General features: G+C 44.1%; 1 protein-coding gene across 2 annotated transcripts in view; it reads right to left on the bottom strand.

Annotated features, from left to right (window-relative positions):
- LOC106583607 (nuclear factor of activated T-cells, cytoplasmic 1) overlaps positions 1 to 18,247 on the bottom strand; it is a 71,190-nt gene that overhangs the window by 38,651 nt on the left and 14,292 nt on the right. For both annotated transcript variants that reach the window (XM_014167982.3, XM_014167993.3), the window contains exons 4-6: positions 12,798 to 13,000; positions 8,465 to 8,637; positions 7,018 to 7,158 (exon numbers count right to left, since the gene is read on the bottom strand). In XM_014167982.3, the coding sequence (XP_014023457.1) occupies positions 7,018 to 7,158; positions 8,465 to 8,637; positions 12,798 to 13,000 (517 nt within the window). The remainder of the gene's footprint in view (positions 1 to 7,017; positions 7,159 to 8,464; positions 8,638 to 12,797; positions 13,001 to 18,247) is intronic.

The following is an 18,247-nucleotide window of genomic DNA, read 5'->3' as shown; positions in this document are numbered from 1 at the left end:
CAGCACTCCCTTCCTCCTCTCCTCCTTCCCCCACTCCCTCCATGCATGGAAATCAGGGCAAGCCAGAACACACACTCAACGAGGTGCACCAGCTATGCCTTTCTGCTCCTGTGCCAAAACGAGAGGGTTGAGCGAAGTCAAAATGCACACACATGCATGCACATTCACACACACACGCACACACACAAACACACACGCAAACACACACATAAACACCCCCCCCCCCCTACACACACACCACCGTAATAAAAATAACAGAGACATCATAGCTAATCCAAACGAGCAGCAACACAAAAGGAAATGGAAAGTCTCTGAGATATGGAAAGGAAAAATAATCACTCCTAAATCCTCTAAAACAGTACTTACTGGTACAGGAGTGTGAGATGCTCAAACACAGAAAAATAATGCTCCGTTAACATATCAACTATGATCACTCACAACCCATATCATACTTTACCCCTGAGTTAGAGGGGAAGAGGGCATGGGGCGTGCAACGGGTAACAGCGTACTTATTAATCACGTGATAACGTCAAAAGTTCTCTCAACAAAACTTGGGTGAAATATCACAGACACTGTACTGTGTGGCTGAACAGAACAGTGGACACGCTGGACACAACCTTATAACTCATATCGGTCTCAGAGCTTGGAGTGCGAAGATAATAGCCATCTCCAAAACCTTGTTGGAACTCACACACTAAGCAGAGAGTCAACAGTGAGAATCGACAGTGAGAGTCAACAATGTGAAACACACCCAAGGAACGGATACAGGACATCCACTAGTGGACAATATCCGCGTCTCCTGCCCCTGGCTTTCCTGAACAGCACTTTGTCTCACCCTGCCTGTGCCCCCTCCCCTCTTCTCCTCCCTCCCTCCCTCCCTCCCTCCCTCCCTCCCTCCCTCCCTCCCTCCCTCCCTCCCTCCCTCCCTCCCTCCCTCCTCCCCCTCTGTTCTCGTCTGTTCCGCTTCGCCTCTCTTCAGGGAATCCTTCGCAGATGAGTCACTGAAAACACTTCCTACTGAACACACAAACAGGCCCGTAGGCTAGCTACCAGACCCTAGCTACCCTACCCCTCAGCGGCAGCACACACACAGACATGTACACACAGACATGTACACACACACATGTGCACTCTGTTTGCATCATTCATCCTGCGGGTCCTTGATGCAGAGCAATGGGGACGGCCTTAGCATTTGAAAAGTAGAAGTCATTATTTTTCTGAGCACATTAAACCCTTCCGCAGTGCCACCATCCATGAGCTCTGCTCTTTTGTTACAGAGAGGGGGATTGAGAAACAAGCAAAACAACACACGAGAGAGGAAGAGAGAGGGAGAGAGAGGGAGAGAGAGAGGAAAAGAAAGACAGTCCATTATGAGCCTCTTAAATGGATACTGGTCGACTACATATCTTAACCACTGATATTGTGACAACAAATCAATCACTTTTTGATGGAAAACGGACAATTCATTATATATAGCCAAATCAAACTATATCTCAGTACAGATCATGTAGTTTTAGTTCGAACAATAGATGCGGTAAAAAGGTCAATGGCATGCAGGATTTTGTGACGCCGTCATTGGCGCACATTCACAATCGTATTACACCGGCTCCGACGCTCGTCGGATGTGGAAGGGCTTGCAAACTATTACAGACCACAAAGGGAAGCACAGCTGAGATCTGCCCAGTGACACGAGCCTACCAGACGAGCTAAATAACTTCTATGCTTGCTTCGAGGCAAGTAACACTGAAACATGCATGAGAGCATCAGCTGTTCCAGATGACTGTGTGATCACGCTCTCCGCAGCCGATGTGAGTAAGACCTTCAAACAGGTTCGCATTCACAAGGCCGCTGGGCCAGACGGATTACCAGGACGTGTACTCCGAGCATGTGCTGACTAACTGGCAAGTGTCTTCACTGACATTTTCAACCTCTCCCTGTCTGAGTCTGTAATACCAACATGTTTCAAGCAGACCACCATTGTCCCTGTGCCCAAGAACACTAAAGTAACCTGCCTAAATGACTACCGATCTGAAGCACTCACGTCTGTAGCCATGAAATGCTTTGAAAGGCTGGTCATGGCTCACAACAACACCATTATCCCAGAAACCCTAGACCCACTACAATTTGCATACTGACCCAACAGATCCACAGATGATGCAATCTCTATTGCACTCCACACTGCCCTTTCCCACCTGGACAAAAGGAACACCTATGTGAGAATGCTATTCATTGACTACAGCTCAGCGATCAACACCATAGTGCCCTCAAAGCGCTCATCACCAAGCTAAGGACCCTGGGACTAAACACCCCCCTCTGAAACTGGATTCTGGACTTCCTGACGGGCCGCCCCCAGGTGATAAGGGTAGATAACAACACATCCGCCATGTTGATCCTCAACACGGCGGCCCCTCAGGGGTACGTGCTCAGTCACCTCCTGTACTCCCTGTTCTCTCATGACTGAATGGCCAGGCACGACTCCAACACCATCATTAAGTTTGCTGATGACACAACAGTGGTAGGCCTGGTCACCAACAACGATGAGACAGCCTATAGGGAGGAGGTCAGAGACCTGACCGTGTGGTGCAAGGACAACAACCTCTCCCTCAACGTGATCAAGACAAAGGAGATGATTGTGGACTACAGGAAAAGGAGGACCAAGCACGCCCCCATTCTCATCGACGGGGCTGTAGTGGAGCAGGTTGAGAGCTTCAAGTTCCTTGGCGTCCACATCACCAACAAACTAACATGGTCCAAGCACACCAAGACAGTCGTGAAGAGGGCACGACAAAACCTATTCCCTCTCAGGAGAAAAGATTTGGCATGGTTCCTCAGATCCTCAAAAGGTTTTACAGCTGCCATCGAGAGCATCCTGACGGGTTGCATCACTGCCTGGTATGGCAACTGCTCAGCCTCCGACCGCAAGGCACTACAGAGGGTAGTGCGTATGGCCCAGTACATCACCGGGGTCAAGCTTCCTGCCATCCAGGACCTCTATACCAGGCGGTGTCAGAGGAAGGCCAACAAAATTGTCAAAGACTCGAGCCACGCTAGTCATAGACTGTTCACTCTGCTACCGCACGGCAAGCGGTACTGGAGCGCCAAGTCTAGGTCCAAGAGACTTCTAAACAGCTTCTACCCCCAAGCCATAAGACTCCTGAACAGCTAATCAAATGCTGTTACTATCTGTTATTATCTATGCATAGCCACTTTAATAACTCTACCTACATGTACATAATTACCTCAATTACCTCAACACCGGTGCCCCCGCACATTGACACATTGACTCTGTACCGGTACCCCCTGGATATAGCCACACTATTGTTATTTACTGCTCCTCTTTAATCATTTGTTATTCTTATCTCTTACTTTTTTGTTGTTGTATTTTCTTAAAACTGCATTGTTGGTTAAGGGCTTGTAAGTAAGCATTTCACTGTAAGGTATTCGGCGCATGTGACAAATACAAATTGATTTGATTTGATTTGCCATTCAACAAATTTGATCTAACAAAGAGGATATTCGTCAAATCCGTATTACTAATGTCCAATTTGGATATTTTTGTCTGTTTTCACTGTATATTTAAAAGTTGTCCCGTTTCAGGTTTAGAAGAAGTGCCTGCTAACTGAAGTTTGTATGAGCTGGTAGCATAGCTAGCATACAGAAATCGGCAGTAGTCGTCGTTTTTAACTGTAACGCACTTGATTGGGGACGTTGACATGAACATATATTGGGGTTGACATCCATACAAGAATTTTACTCCGATTTTAACCTCAACATATTGTGAAATACACCAATAAACTTAGATTTGATTTGATTTACAATACACATATAACTCACATTGAAAAACAAACTCATTTTGCTGGGGGGGGGGAAATATGGAGATTGGGGATCTTTCTCCCATGGCATCTTTCCCCCACACGTTTCCATGGCAATTCCATTGTTTTGGTCGAGTTCCATTGTCCTCTTTACCCCATCTATTGAACATCCAACAAATAAAGCCTGTAGAGCACCAGGTAGAACTCCACAACCAAAGAAAATGTCTAAATATCAAATATGGGCGTTGAAGTATAGTATGAAGGAGGTGCCCTCTCTGTGCAGCAATGGAATACCACGACATAGTTTGGCATGGAAAGCTCAAGTTAGGTCAAGTTAAGTCCTGTCTGTTGCTCTTGTGTAGCTCTATAAGAATAGCTCTTTGGAATTTTCCGGGGAGGTGTTTATTGGAGCACGTCTTGGAAAGTGAGCAGCTCTCCAAACCTTTAGTCGCTGCAGCAGTAATGGATGTCACCGCTGGAACACAAGCAGTGATGGCTACAGTGTGTGTGTGTGTGTGTGTGTGTGTGTGTGTGTGTGTGTGTGTGTGTGTGTGTGCGCGCGTGTGTGTAATTAGCGTAATGCCATGAATTTTACTCGTGAACTTTTACAATGTAATATAAAACCATATTCATGGTATTCAACTTTAATATAATTCGATTTTATTGGATAGCTTTTTCCTTTTTCCCTTTATTTGTCTTCCGACCGAAATCAACAATAAGACTCAAACTCAAAAACTTTTCTCAAACTGCAATATTATGTGAACAAAATGCCAAGATGTCATTCTATACGAAACATTTAAATAGAGCATAAGAACATTTCTACAGATTTATCAACTCCTGTGAAGTGGCTATTATACAAAGGTTTCTGTGTGTGCGTGCGTGCGTGTAGTACTGTGATAATGAGCTTTGAGCTGGGAGTCCCTTGGAAGTACTGGGTCCTTTATTGCTTACAAAAGAGCAGACAAAGCAGACAGACACTGAGACAGGGTCAGGGAGAAGGAGGGGGCATGAAAATAAATCCCTCACTTTGTGCACCCTCTCAGAAGTCTCGCTCCCTGGACGCCACTGAGAAGGAAAACAAGCCACTGAAATGTCGATAGCAGGCAGCCGTGTGGGGATCCCTGGAGCACAGAACTCCACACCACCCTGGCTAATCGCTTTAACGGGCCGACGAGGAGAGAGAAAGATCGTGAGGACAGGGCTGGGAGAGAGCGAGAGAGAACGAGAGAGCGGAAGGAGAAGGTGGAGGAAAAGGGATGGGGGATGAAAGGTGAAGGGGGTAAAAGGGGCGAGAAGGTGCTAGACTAGACAGGGCTTCCCTCTCTTCCCTCTCTTCAGGGATCCCCCTTCATTTGGATTTAGTCCAACATGGGGAGACTCCCAGCACATTAACAAGTCAATCTCTCCCCCTCCCCTCACCCCGGTGGGCTCTAAGGGGCTGAGGGGTGAGCCAGCCGTCAGGGTGAGACAATGACAGAACTGTGGAGGGGTAAGGGGTTGATAAAGGGGTTTCGGGAGTGTGTGTGGGGGGGGGGGGGGGGGGTGAGAGGTTACTCTTGGCAGCAGGGGGTGTTTCCATGACAGGGAGACTCCAAGGCCAATAGTACCAGGCGTGGGGAAATCCTCTCCAAGAAACAGGAGCAAATACCTCGCTCAGAGCTGATAAAGCAGCTGCAGAGTCCTAGAGCTTGCCATCTTCACCCAGTAGAAAACAGACACCTCTCAGGAGATAATGACGTGTCAGGGCTTGATGCTTCAACTCTTGTACCAGTCTACTGAGTTGACCTGGAGTTGGAATGTACCTATAGTCATCTATCTGAATAGCACCTCCTCCATAGCTTGTCTAGCACCTCCAAATCATTCCTACGAGGGGTAAATGAAGATATTATGAAAACCTCTCAAATAGAACTTTCTCTTCTCACAGCACAAACATTTTGAAACTCAAGCAGTAAATATCAGTTAACAAATGCCAAAAAACACCACAGACAGTATATCTATATAAACCAATGAAGAAAGGTCAGATTTTCCTCTTTCCTTGGAAAACGTCTACCACTATCCACTATCTCCTCATGATCATCATCATCAACATCATCACGTGTGTTTACACAGCCCAGACTTGGCCAGTACAGTTGCCTTTGATTCACTGGACCCAATCAAGGAAATGACTGTTTGTAAACTTGATCACCAGTGTCTTCACATAGTCATCTCTCCTCTCCCTCCCACACAGAGAGGAAACGAATGGGAAAAATATTACATGTAAAAGTAATAACAAACTACACCGCAGGAGGGGGGAGACAGTGTGTGTGTGTGTGTGTGTGTGTGTGTGTGTGTGTGTGTGTGTGTGTGTGTGTGTGTGTGTGTGTGTGTGTGTGTGTGTGTGTGTGTGTGTGTGTGTGTGTGTGTGTGTGTGTGTGCGTGTGTGTGTGTGTGTGTGTGTGCGTGTGACAGCATGAGAGAGAGATAAGGAGTGTGAGATAGATAGAGAGAGAGAGAGAGAGAGAGAGAGAGAGAGAGAGAGAGAGAGGGAGAGAGAATAGGGGAGAAATTATGGGACAGAGGTACAGATGCCATGCATTAATTTGATCATCCTTTTGTTGCAGGAAATGCAAACTTCTAGTATATTCAAGGTTTAAAAAGGCTTCTAAAGTTGGTAATTTCCACTTTGAAATTTCAGACTTGATTTTCCCTTGATACAAAAAATTTATCAACCCCTACAAAAATGTACATGAATTATAATCATGTTGCTGCAGGATTATTTTCCTGTTGTAGCAAACTGTCTCAAATTAAGATCCTACATCTGTACGGAGGTAACTTGAAAGACGTGAAAGAGAGAGAGAGAGAGAGAGAGAGAGAGAGAAGCAAAGAAAGAAAGAGACGTTGCACATGCCCCGCTTGTGATTCATTCCTTAACTTGTGGCGAGCGTCACTAAACAGGCAATGGAAACTTCTACAAATGTAAATACGGTTTGGTTAAAAATATAGCTCCTTAATGCACACCACATGTGGCTCCCTGGCAGACTCTGCTCTATTTTGACGGGAGGAGATCGAGGGAACGCAATGAAAGGAGAGAGAGAGGCAGACAGAGGGATAACTTAAAAGTGAGATATTAAGGAAGAGTGTGAGAGAAAGAAATAAAGATATATAGAGAATGATAGAGAGAGATAGCGATAGAGTGTGTAGCTGCTCTGTTTGCGTCCTAACTTACCTTGGGCCTTCTCCACGAACACCACTTTGGAGTCTGGCAGAAAGTTGTGTCCGTTCAGGAGGATCTTCTTTCCCCCCGTGGCGGGGTAGCTGTCCAGGCTCTGCTTCTCTATCAGGGGCAGCTCCTGTGCCGAGCGCTGGGCTGGAGGAGGGACAGACAGAGAGACAGGCAGGCAGACAGACAGACACAAGGAGACAGTGTTAATTCACATCCAACTTGGCACAATAGCTGGACAAAAAAAGAAAAACAGTGAGCAGATATACACTTTATACTACATACACAACAGCACTCTATACTGCTAAAGCTTTCCTTACCCACTCCCCATCTGCCCCCGGACCTCCAGATCCCCTACCTCCCCAACTCTGCCATGTCACAGCAGGAGTTGGTTAGCAACAGCCTTATCAGTTTTCAAATGGCTTTTTAACACCACTGGCTATTTTCTGATTTTCAGACAACAGATGTTTTTTTTTTATAATGTGAAATATATAAAAATGGATCAAAACAATATTTATCTGATGACCCAATCAGCTTTTCTACTTTCTAGATTCATTATTTTTCATATTCACTCAGGGAGGAACAAGCCAAATAATGAGTCATACCTTAGTCATACTTTATCCACCACCTGTCTCTGCTTTTATCAATGCACCTCGGGGTTCTTGGTTATCGAGACCATGTTCACAGCCAGACACACAATGCTCCGTCATTACATCACTATGCAATTGACTTGACTCATTCATTCATCTGTAACAATGATCCATCAGACCGTTGTAAAAAAAAATGTAGTAATCAATCGAAACACGTGTCATCATCAACCTTGTACAATAAACTACAAGACTAGCACATTCCTACCATCCATCACACATAGTCTATCTCCTCAAGATGGACATGACCACACACACACACACACACACACACACACACACACACACACACACACACACACACACACACACACACACACACACACACACACACACACACTCAACTGATTGACATAGTTAGCGGTTTCCATACACTCTTCCAACCCCGCCAGATCTAGGGCTGGCAAATGACCCTTCATAAACCTCTGATAATAGGGTCACCTCACCACAATAAGTTAGGCATAAAGTCATAAAATGCACTGAGGGATAAATAACATATGTGCCTGACCTCACAGTTATCAATTAAAGTACAATGCGTTCTATGACTTGGCAAATTTCTTTCATCATATAAAGATTTCAATTGGGTCCAAAAGGCCACCTCATACTGAGTTCCATGCTAAGAGAGTGCTATTGGGTTTGTGTGTGTGTGCACCTGTGGATATGTGTTTTCATAAGGAACAGTCATTGTGTGTGTGTGTGTGTGTGTGTGTGTGTGTGTGTGTGTGTGTGTGTGTGTGTGTGTGTGTGCGTGCGTGTGTGTGCGTGCGTGCATATGTGTGTGTGTGCACACGTGCGCGTATACTCACAGCACTCGATGGGGTTGGAGGAGGCCTGTAGGGAGATGGTCCTGCCATTGGGCTGGTTGATGTGCACACGGAACACCATCCTCACGCGCGTGTTTTTGCGCCCGATGTCCGTCTCGCCCTTACGCAGCTCGATGTCAGAGTTCCGCAGCTTCAGAATCCCTGCACAGTCAATGCTGTCACACAGGGGAGAGGGTACATTTTAGCATCAGCATACTGGCACTAATCAATATACTGTCTGTTTGAGCACTATGCTACTGCTTGTCTCCAGAACCCTGAGTTTACTATAGGCCATGATCGTCAGACTATAACGAGACATACATTACAGATGGAATATACTGTATCATACTGTATCATCATTAAACAGAAACATAAAAATGTGCAGTATATTATTATTAGGTCATCATCATTAGACCATAGAGACATCTATAATGCAGATGTACAATTAGTTCACTGTCATGAACAAGTCCTGGAACGAGGGGTTGGGTTAAAGGCGGAAGATGGAAGACACATTTCAGTTGAAGGCATTCAGTTGTACAACTGACTAAGTATCCCCCTTTCCCCTATTTGATCAAAGAGACCAGGGCCAGATCCACAAAGCCTCTCCCAAGGTAAGAGTGCAGATCTAGGATCTGTCCATATAATATTATTAATTATGATCTAAAAGGCAAAACTGATCCTAGATCAGCACTCCTACTCAGAGACGTCTCGTCTAAAGTTCCGGATCACAGATATCGGAAGTCCCGCAGAACACTACTGAGTAGACACTCCCCATTTCTTCTAAGAACAACATTAATTTGTTTATGTGACTTTTAATGTTCCTGGCGCCCCAGAATACAGCTCTCTGGAGCAATCTTCAGGGTCGTGTTCATTAGGGCAGGTAACAGAAAATGCTTTAAAACTATTTGCAACTGTTTCACTCAGTTTATCGTTTATTAGTGCCTAATGAACACAGGCCTTTGGTCTCTCCACCGTCACTTTCCAGAGGAGAAGCCCATTGGCTGCCGCCTGCATTCTCACAGCCACTTTATAACCCTCTGTCTTTCCTCAAAAAAAAAAAAAAAATGCTCCCTCTGCACTGTTCGGGTCTCATACTTTTAACATTTCAAACATTTACGGTTTCAACCTTACTAACCAATGCCACATTTAGCTGCAGACGTATTTTTTTTATTTGCTGTCTTTATTTATTTTATTTCATTTAATATATTTTTTTTTGCGGGAGGATTTTCCTTCTTAGAGGAAAAAGGCATCACTTTTCAGACTGGCCTTTCAAGAAATTAAACTAAAACCAAAAAGTTGCTGGTAAAAAGTCAAGAAATACATATGGGATATGGCTTGGCATTTCAATTATTTTACATTGTAGCTTTTTGGGTGGAATTCCTGGAACATGTTAAATGTCAAGTTTTATACAAATCTATTTTTCCCCTTCACTTTGGTCTATCTGAATGAGATCTTTTTTTTTTAAGAACACTTACAACAAGTTTCTTTAGTGGCTCATGCATGATGTAAGTGTTCAGTCATGCAGTTATGGTTTTAAAACAAACACATTAGAGGTAGTATGCCATGCTCTATTTTACTGTCAAATGACTGTTGGAATGAACATTAGTGTCTCTTTTCATGAACTATGGTGTGGAGCAGCCAGTCATGGCTTGTAGCAGTGATATGTTGAAGTCAGCTCAAAGTGAAGATCTGTAGGGACAGCATGGTGACTGTTGGTCATAAAAACACTGCAAGGTGTATCCTACACTTGTGGTGGAACAGTGTCAACAAAGCATTAAGTCACTGACTGCAATGGTGGAAAGGGAAAGGGGGATGCCTAATCAGTTGTACAGGAAAGGGTTATCGAACAAAAAAACTTGATTTGCAGGTTGATGATTTATTTGACATCCGTTTGTCAAATCAAAATGAACTGACAAATTTTTACTAGTTGAGTGAAATTATTTTTTTCTTCCAACAACAACTGTACTTGTTCAGTGAATGTTGCATGATTCGAAATCATAGTATAGAAGTAGCCCAGAATTTTATAGATTCTCAGAGACAACATACTGTGTAATAAAGTAGTAGCTGTGGCTACTATCCATTTCAATGGGCGGATGCTAAACAACAGATAACACTTTATCAGTAACGATAGGGAAGAAAGAGATATGTGTCTGGAGTCTGACACCGGTTGTCTACAGTACCGTCTATGTAACATATATCTATATGTAACACAGTGAGCGAGAGAGAGCTGGCGTGAGAGCAAAGGGCTGGCCGGAGTGTTATCAGGCTGACTGTTAACAGCTCAATGGAAAGACTCCGTCAGCGACCGACCCTCCTCAGACAGACCCTGGCCTTCCAGCCAGTCGGTAGAGAGAGAAAAACATGGGCTGTGTTCATTAGACACCAAACAGATGAAAACAGACTGAAACATGGAAGGACTACCTGGACTAAGAAATGCTAATTTACTTTTTTTCTGTCGCGAAACACTTTAAACCGTTTTCAGTAGCGTGACCTAATGGACACTACCCTTGCCTACACTGTTCTACCCCGACCCCGAGGCTCAGTTCTACTATATCCTTCCACTGCTCTCTCGCTCTAGCTTATGCGGTGACGACAAAAGGGAAAACCTGACGTCATCTGAATAGTTTTCTCGAATATCAGATTTATCTATTGTGCCCTGTAAAGTGTAATGGCTGAAGTTCATCAAAGTATCCCCTGTCTAGATTTCATACATTATAAAGGGGAAGTATAGCATTGTTGGAAATGGAAAGGTGTACTGTATGCATGTTACTGTAGGTTCAACCCTGTTAAACCAAATAAGTTCATTTTCCAGTCAAAGAGATCTGATATCTCATGGTGCTTGCCAAATATCTTTGTAACCTCTAAACAAATATAATATAACTTAATATAAACCCATTCAATCTACACCAATTCTTCTAAAAAGTATATTATACCATTGAAACACAGAGGAGAGTAAGGCTACAGTTCAGTAGGTGGTGATGGAGCTTGAGCTGAGATTTAGATGCCTTCTCCATCAGAGAAAGTCCTGGGCCTTGGGACAGCAAACCAATTGTGACCTGAACAGAGCCCCAGGGCAGGAGCTGCTGCCTGGGTATCCTGCGGAGCACAACCTTCTGACCTGCTAGAGATCCGGAGTTGGAGAGTGATTTACAACCGCACACAAGGATATAGTGATTTCAGGAATTGTATATTTTTTTATGCACACGGCAGACTGGGTGCAATGGGGTAGAAAACCAACAGAAATAAGGCCTATTGGATTTCCTGGGCATAATTCCTTTTAGACTTTTACATTATGTACTGCACTGTATTAGGCAGGCTTTGGTTGTCTTTCTTCCTGAATTCCAACACACACTGTTAGCGATCATGCAATGGTACCATTTTTAACACTAGAAGCGCAGAGGCAGTCCTTTTGACTGCATATGAATTTAAAATAGAAAAATCTCTGCCATTGTTAGTCATGCCCCCCTCCTATATCAGTCTGTTGTTAGAATTTTGTTAGAATTCCGATATCACAAACAGAACTTGTGTTATAAGCAGTGTTAAGAAGCCATCCCTTATTTTTTGCAGGGAAGACGTTTTGATTTCAATATAATATCAGAAAGAGCAGATTCAGAGGTTTCCAAAACACTTTTGTTAAATAACTCTCAAAATTGAAGAGATACACTCAAATTATAAATCTTGCCAAGAATAACCGCTGTTTCATGCGCTCCACATGTGAGCATGCAGCAGCAGATAGCTTACTGCAGGTTTCCCCAACAGGCAGCGCACAGGTGATTTTATTTGCCCCACCCAAGTTTTGTGAGCAAAGCAAAACAAAGTAAAAATAAATATATATATATGTAATAAAATACCAGAAAATCAGCTCCAAGTGATTTTAATTTTGGAAATCTGTTCCCAAGTGTTCCCACGCACAATAGAAAGACACATGATCGTATTGAAATGTAAGCAAGGTTTGAAACTATTCAGCTTTTGTCAAATATTATATCTGTTTGGGCTTCTTGCGGTCAATTTGCAGTCTACATATTATTTGTAATTATGTTCCTGTCCCCTGATCATCCGCTCAAGGAAAAATCTGCCTGCGGCTAAATCTAGTTGATTATCCCTGGCCTACAGTTACATAAACAAATGAAAATTATATTGTGTTTTAATGTTACCCAAGACCTTCATAAACACAACCAAATTAGAATGAAATATGAAATGTATTTATTACACTGTTAGAATGTTGCAGTCAAAAATGCTTGCTCGTTGCTTCAAAGTGGGAGTCCTTCGAGGCCTAGCTTTTCTAGTGTTAAGAGCGAGAGAGAGAGAGAGGAGAGTGGAAAGGACAAGCACTCACATGGCTCGCATGTTGTTCTCGGGCAGCAGAGGGATCTCCAGCACCTTGGTGTTGGACTGCAGGGCCTCGTGGCTGGCGGTAGAGACAGTCTTGCCCGTGATGCGGTGGACCTGGTAGAAGGCGTGCGGTCGCAGGAGGCGGTCGTCTGCGGTCCCGATGAACAGCTGCAGGGTAAGGGGCTCGCTCTCCATGTAACCGTAGAGCTGGCGGGAGAACAAAGAGATCCAGGTGAGACCCAACGCCGGGTTTTAAAGCACCTCATAAACAACCCGTCATTTGGGGAAACAGAGATTGAACACCACATCAGGTACCGATAGTTAAGAAGCTCTTTAATGATTGCTTTTAGTTTTTGGGGGGGAGGTTTCAGAAAATAGGCCCTTTGGTCGAATTTGTTTTTCAGTCAGGTTGGATACCCGTTTCCAGATTCTTGGAATCTTCTGTTTTTCGAATTTGGGAGCGGTTTGTTAATGTACATCCCTTTAGGGGAGGGTTAAAGAGGGTTTTGATATTTTGGAGGTAGTCTGTCTGGGGTAGAGATCTTCTGGGCAGCCAGACACAAGTGCTGATGGAGAGGTTGGCTTCCCATCACTTCACTGTTCATTAAAACCTCACAGCCACCATAAAAAAGCGCCCAAGGAGAGGCTAGCAGTCGACAGTGACTCAATGGAAAGTGACCATTTTGGAGACCAAATAGAAAACCAAGATGATAATTTCAAAGTCTGCCTCTGAGCATGATGCACAATGTTTATGAGGATTTGATCCCCTCAGCAATGGACTGAAGTTAGTAAACATTAATTTGCCTGTCAGAAAAGGAGTTGAATTCATAAGGGGGTAATCATAAACAGTATTTTGGCAATCTATGTGGAATATTTCTGCTGATGCACAATACGTATTAAGCATTTTAAATGCAATCCTTTATAGAATTGATTTTTAATGTGATCAGCAATATCTCAAGAACAATTAATCCTAGATGATTAGTAGCTCCACACGTGTTCAATAAATGTCTTGTACACACAATATCAAAATACCAATGTTTATGAGAAAATATCAATTCTGGTCAAAAGTGACGCACACTCAATTGAAACAAAATGTCATGACTCTTTATCGATTTGTACATATTTCTTAGTCTCGGGGCTCTCAACGAATCATCTGAGCGTGAATCGTCGACCAGCCATGACCAGCCATCATTTATCACAGAGCACTCAATCGATTCACTTTATATGTGTGTGTTGTATTGACCTGCTCCCTTATTAATAAGTGATTAAAGATTTAGTTTAAGTATAACTCTGACTTGTGTGATAAGTTTGTCTCTCCTCATTTGATAGTAAAGAAACGAACCACCACATTCTACATTGTTGATTACATTCTTCTGCGTTTGGTCCCAATAAATGATAAACTCAGTTGCCTTGTGGTCATAGAGCACCCTGAGATTGGAATGTGGAAGATCGATCCCTGGCTGAGTCATACCAAAGACTGTAAAAATCGGACCCAATGCATCTCCGCTTGGCACACAGGAGATGGATTGAGGGTAAGGCCCTGCGATAGACTAGCGTCCTGTCCAGGGGGTGTCCTTGTGCATTAAGCTCCCTCACGCTACAGAAGCAGGAGATAGGCTCCAGCTCCTATGAGCTCCGGCTACTTACTTTTGGTTGCAAAATACAGAAGAAAATCTCTATCCACATTTATATGGATAGCTTGACTTTCACACAAAGAAAACACCAGATCACAGTGAAGCAAGGATAGCTTAATCTCTACAAGTCGCTCACTCCCTTTAAAAACATTCACATACTTGTGCCTAGCATGCTGACATGGCTTCTGGGCATTTATGAACATACATTATGATTTTCATTAAAGCCTATGAAGCTCTGGAGCGGAACCAGAGACGGTGTCACACAGAGATGAAAGCGGCCCCTGTATCGGAACCACCACTTCAAACGGTTATACACTTCCCCTCTTCCTCTCACGGACCACCTTTAGCTGCTACAGATTCCCCAATAAAAGCAAGTACACCAAACAACAGGGATGGAAATCTAGCTAAGACGGCTACTACTCAGTACTACTCAGTAGACTATCGTTGCTCAGTGTTATCTCCAATAGCCCCAATAGCCAAACAACAGCTAGGTGAGAAGGTGATGCCTGTCGGTTCATTGAACATTTAGTCAACCTTGGAAAAACTAGAATCATCTAAAACAACCATAGACCAACCCTGACAACCATCTAGAACAACAAAAAACACCTAGAACAACCATAAAACAACCAGGACAAGCATCTGGAACAGTGCTCTCCAACCCTGTTCCTGGAGAGCTACCATCCTGTAGGTTTTCACTCCAACCCTATTCTAGTGCACCTGGTTCTAATAATTAGCTGGTTGATGAGCTAAATCAAGTTAGTTACAACTGGGGTTGGAGTGAAAACCTAGCGGAGGGTATCTCTCCAGGAACAGGGTTGGAGAGCCCTGATCTAGAACCATCTACAACAACACTGTCTGCAGAAAGAAGCATGGGGGATGGTTGAAACCCATTTGGAGAGGGGGAAAATACTTCAACCTCGGGAGAAAATGGCAGAGGTGCACATTCCTCAATGTGGTGAATGTTACCAAATATTTTGGGGAAGAATCCTGACCCAGGCCCATTTGCGAACCCAATGGACCACTTCTGGTGAAACCACATCTCTAGACCTCCCAGCTCTCAAGCAATGTTTGTTCAAGTGTGTGTGTGTGTGTGTGTGTGTGTGTGTGTGTGTGTGTGTGTGTGTGTGTGTGTGTGTGTGTGTGTGTGTGTGTGTGTGTGTGTGTGTCTGTGTGTGTGTGTGTGTGTGCGTGCGTGCGTGGGAACGTACGTACGTGCGTATGTGCATTTAATGTGGACTTGGAAGAATCTCCCAACCTAGAGACCCCCCAAAAATTTGGGATCCGTTCTGAACAGTCAACAGGCAAACCTCGCACTGGATAACGATGGACAGACCTCCATGGCTTCACACAGCTAGGTCCTTGACCACATCAGAGACCATCACAAGAAATCCCTTACACTAGACAGGTCCTAACCAAACAACGTCCATCTGAAAAAATCCCACAAATTGCTCAATTATCTCCCCAGTACAAGTGTATCATTTCAAAATCCCCTTCTTAAAGTTCAGTCTTATGGAAGTTCAGCGCTGCTGTGTCCGAGTGAAAACAGCGAGTCAAACGGAATAAGCGACCCGGTGTTTATTTAACGAATTGAGTCATAGAACAAAACACAGACCACATGTAACCTTATGACATAATCTGATTAATGGATTTATAATTACCTTTGCAAGGGGGTCAGGGATTGGGGAGTAAGTGAAGGTAGAGAAATACGTCATTGGAATCTTGTATCTCCAGTATTTTGTCTGCCTTGTTGGCCATGTTGACACTCAGTAACAACCCACTCTGCCAAACACTCTGCCAATTACCCACCGAAGACACAATCAGCACGCATCTATGAAGGCAGTGAAGAAAGACTGAGCTCATTTTGCTCAAAATGATGATAAACTTGCCAGGTGACTGTGCAAACAAGTGAGGTGAGGTGATCTACAAACTGAAGGCATAATTGGCTGGTGCGACATATCGAGTTATGCTCATGCCTGCCCATGCAGTAGCTCTCTGTTGGTGATTCTCAACACAGTACAGTACAGTACTAGGCATATGCTATCCAAGGGTCTCAATAACGGACAAACCAGCAGCAATCATTACAAAATGATCTGTTTTTCTACTTCTCGACTTGATATCATCACCTGTTTGATTCAGATATCAAGGGAACTAGTTAAGCAGGCTATAGTCTCCTTTCCTCCTTCACTTTCCCCTATTTTCTTCTTCACAGCTCCACACAGTGTCTCCAGCATCTGTCCTGACCTGTGTGCTAGCCACACATGCTAGTCATCAGTGAGTTACGCTGGGGTCAGGATCTTCTTGAAGTCTATGTGTCTCCAGAGAGCAATTCATCCATGTGGTGACCTCAACAGCAGACGCCTCTCTCTGCTCACCTTTTTATATTTTACTTACAGTGTCACCAATGGTAATTACGCTTAGCCGCCACATGCTACCAGTTACTTACACATACACAAGTCGACCGAGAAGGAAGGGAAAAAGTTGTACCATTATGTTACGACGGAACCAATGGAACCGGGCATGAGGTACCAATTTGAAAACGCAAAACGGTCTGCTAAAAATGGCGTAATTTTTTAGGATTTAATTAAAGGCAGGCTGCCACTCTGCGAAGCCTGTGTCCTCTGTCCCTTTTGTACTTTGCTCCTTGGTAGACTTTCTTATTGAATTTCTTGGTGACCTCCAACCATTACCTTAGCCTCAGCCTTCACGTGTCTGTGTATGGATAAACCACAAGAGGTGAAGTGTGTATGTGTGTTGGGGGTATTCGTTATCCCTTCACTTTATCCCTTCACTCGGCAATGCTGCGGTAGTGCACGATGGCGGTGGCGTCCTACGGTGGGGTGGGAAGTGATTAATGAGTTCAAGCAACCCTCAGTGATGCTGGTCTTCCCGACAGCGAAAGGAACGTGGTAAGGTCCCCCCTGGGCGTTCTCCCTCAATTCATTTACCATATGTGCTCCCTCAACCCTCCTCTCCCCTATCCCCTCTCTACCTCTTTCCCTCTCTGCTCCTGTGACCTTCCCTCGTCCACACACACCAACCACAAGCTGAGCGCAAAATGTACTTCTTCATTTTAAATCCTCACAAGGGCAATAAGAAAAGACAAAGTTGAGGAACCGTGGTAAAGTTTAAGCGTGGTTCAACGAGAGAGGCTTCGCACACCTGTGAATCCTACTTTATATTTGTGTCTCCAGCCATCTATGAGTCTAGACACACAGCCTAATTTTGGCCAGATGAGTTTAGCTAAGCTGTGAATGCAGTCAAACTGGGCTACGTCTATTTATCTTTGAGATCATCTCAAACCCGATTTGAATCGAAGCGTAATCTGCTGTAGTCACACTACACCAGGTCCTGCCACTGCATGTGCCATATTACTTTACACCTCTAACCACCATCTACTGGCAAGTTAGACAGCATCTCCTCTTCCAAGACGTGCCATGCAGGATAGACCGAATCACAAATAAAACAGTTTGTACATGTCAGCTGAAGCATTAATTGTGTAATTGTACGCAGCTGGGTTGTCTGGGTTTTGACGATGTGTATCTGCGAGGGTGTTGAGCTCAGAAACCAGAGCTCACCCCGTCCTTTTCCACCATTCATTTCACATGAACCATTACAGATCCATCATCACGGCTGCTAAAACTCAGCCCTGAGATGGTGGTGCTCCGAAGAGGTTTTTCCTATGGGCTTTCAAACCACGTTTGCTATGTTCTCTTTAATGAGAATCATGTGTCCTTGTCAGTGATAGCTTAATGAACTTTATGTTTTTTTATTCTTTTTTTTTGTAGCTGGTGCTTTATTACCTTGGTTTACGTACTGTTTA

This window comes from Salmo salar, chromosome 02 (genome assembly GCF_965601325.2).
Source record: "Salmo salar chromosome 02, fSalSal1, whole genome shotgun sequence".
NCBI classification, from domain to species: Eukaryota; Metazoa; Chordata; class Actinopteri; order Salmoniformes; family Salmonidae; genus Salmo; species Salmo salar.
This window is presented reverse-complemented; position numbering and strand designations above follow the sequence as displayed.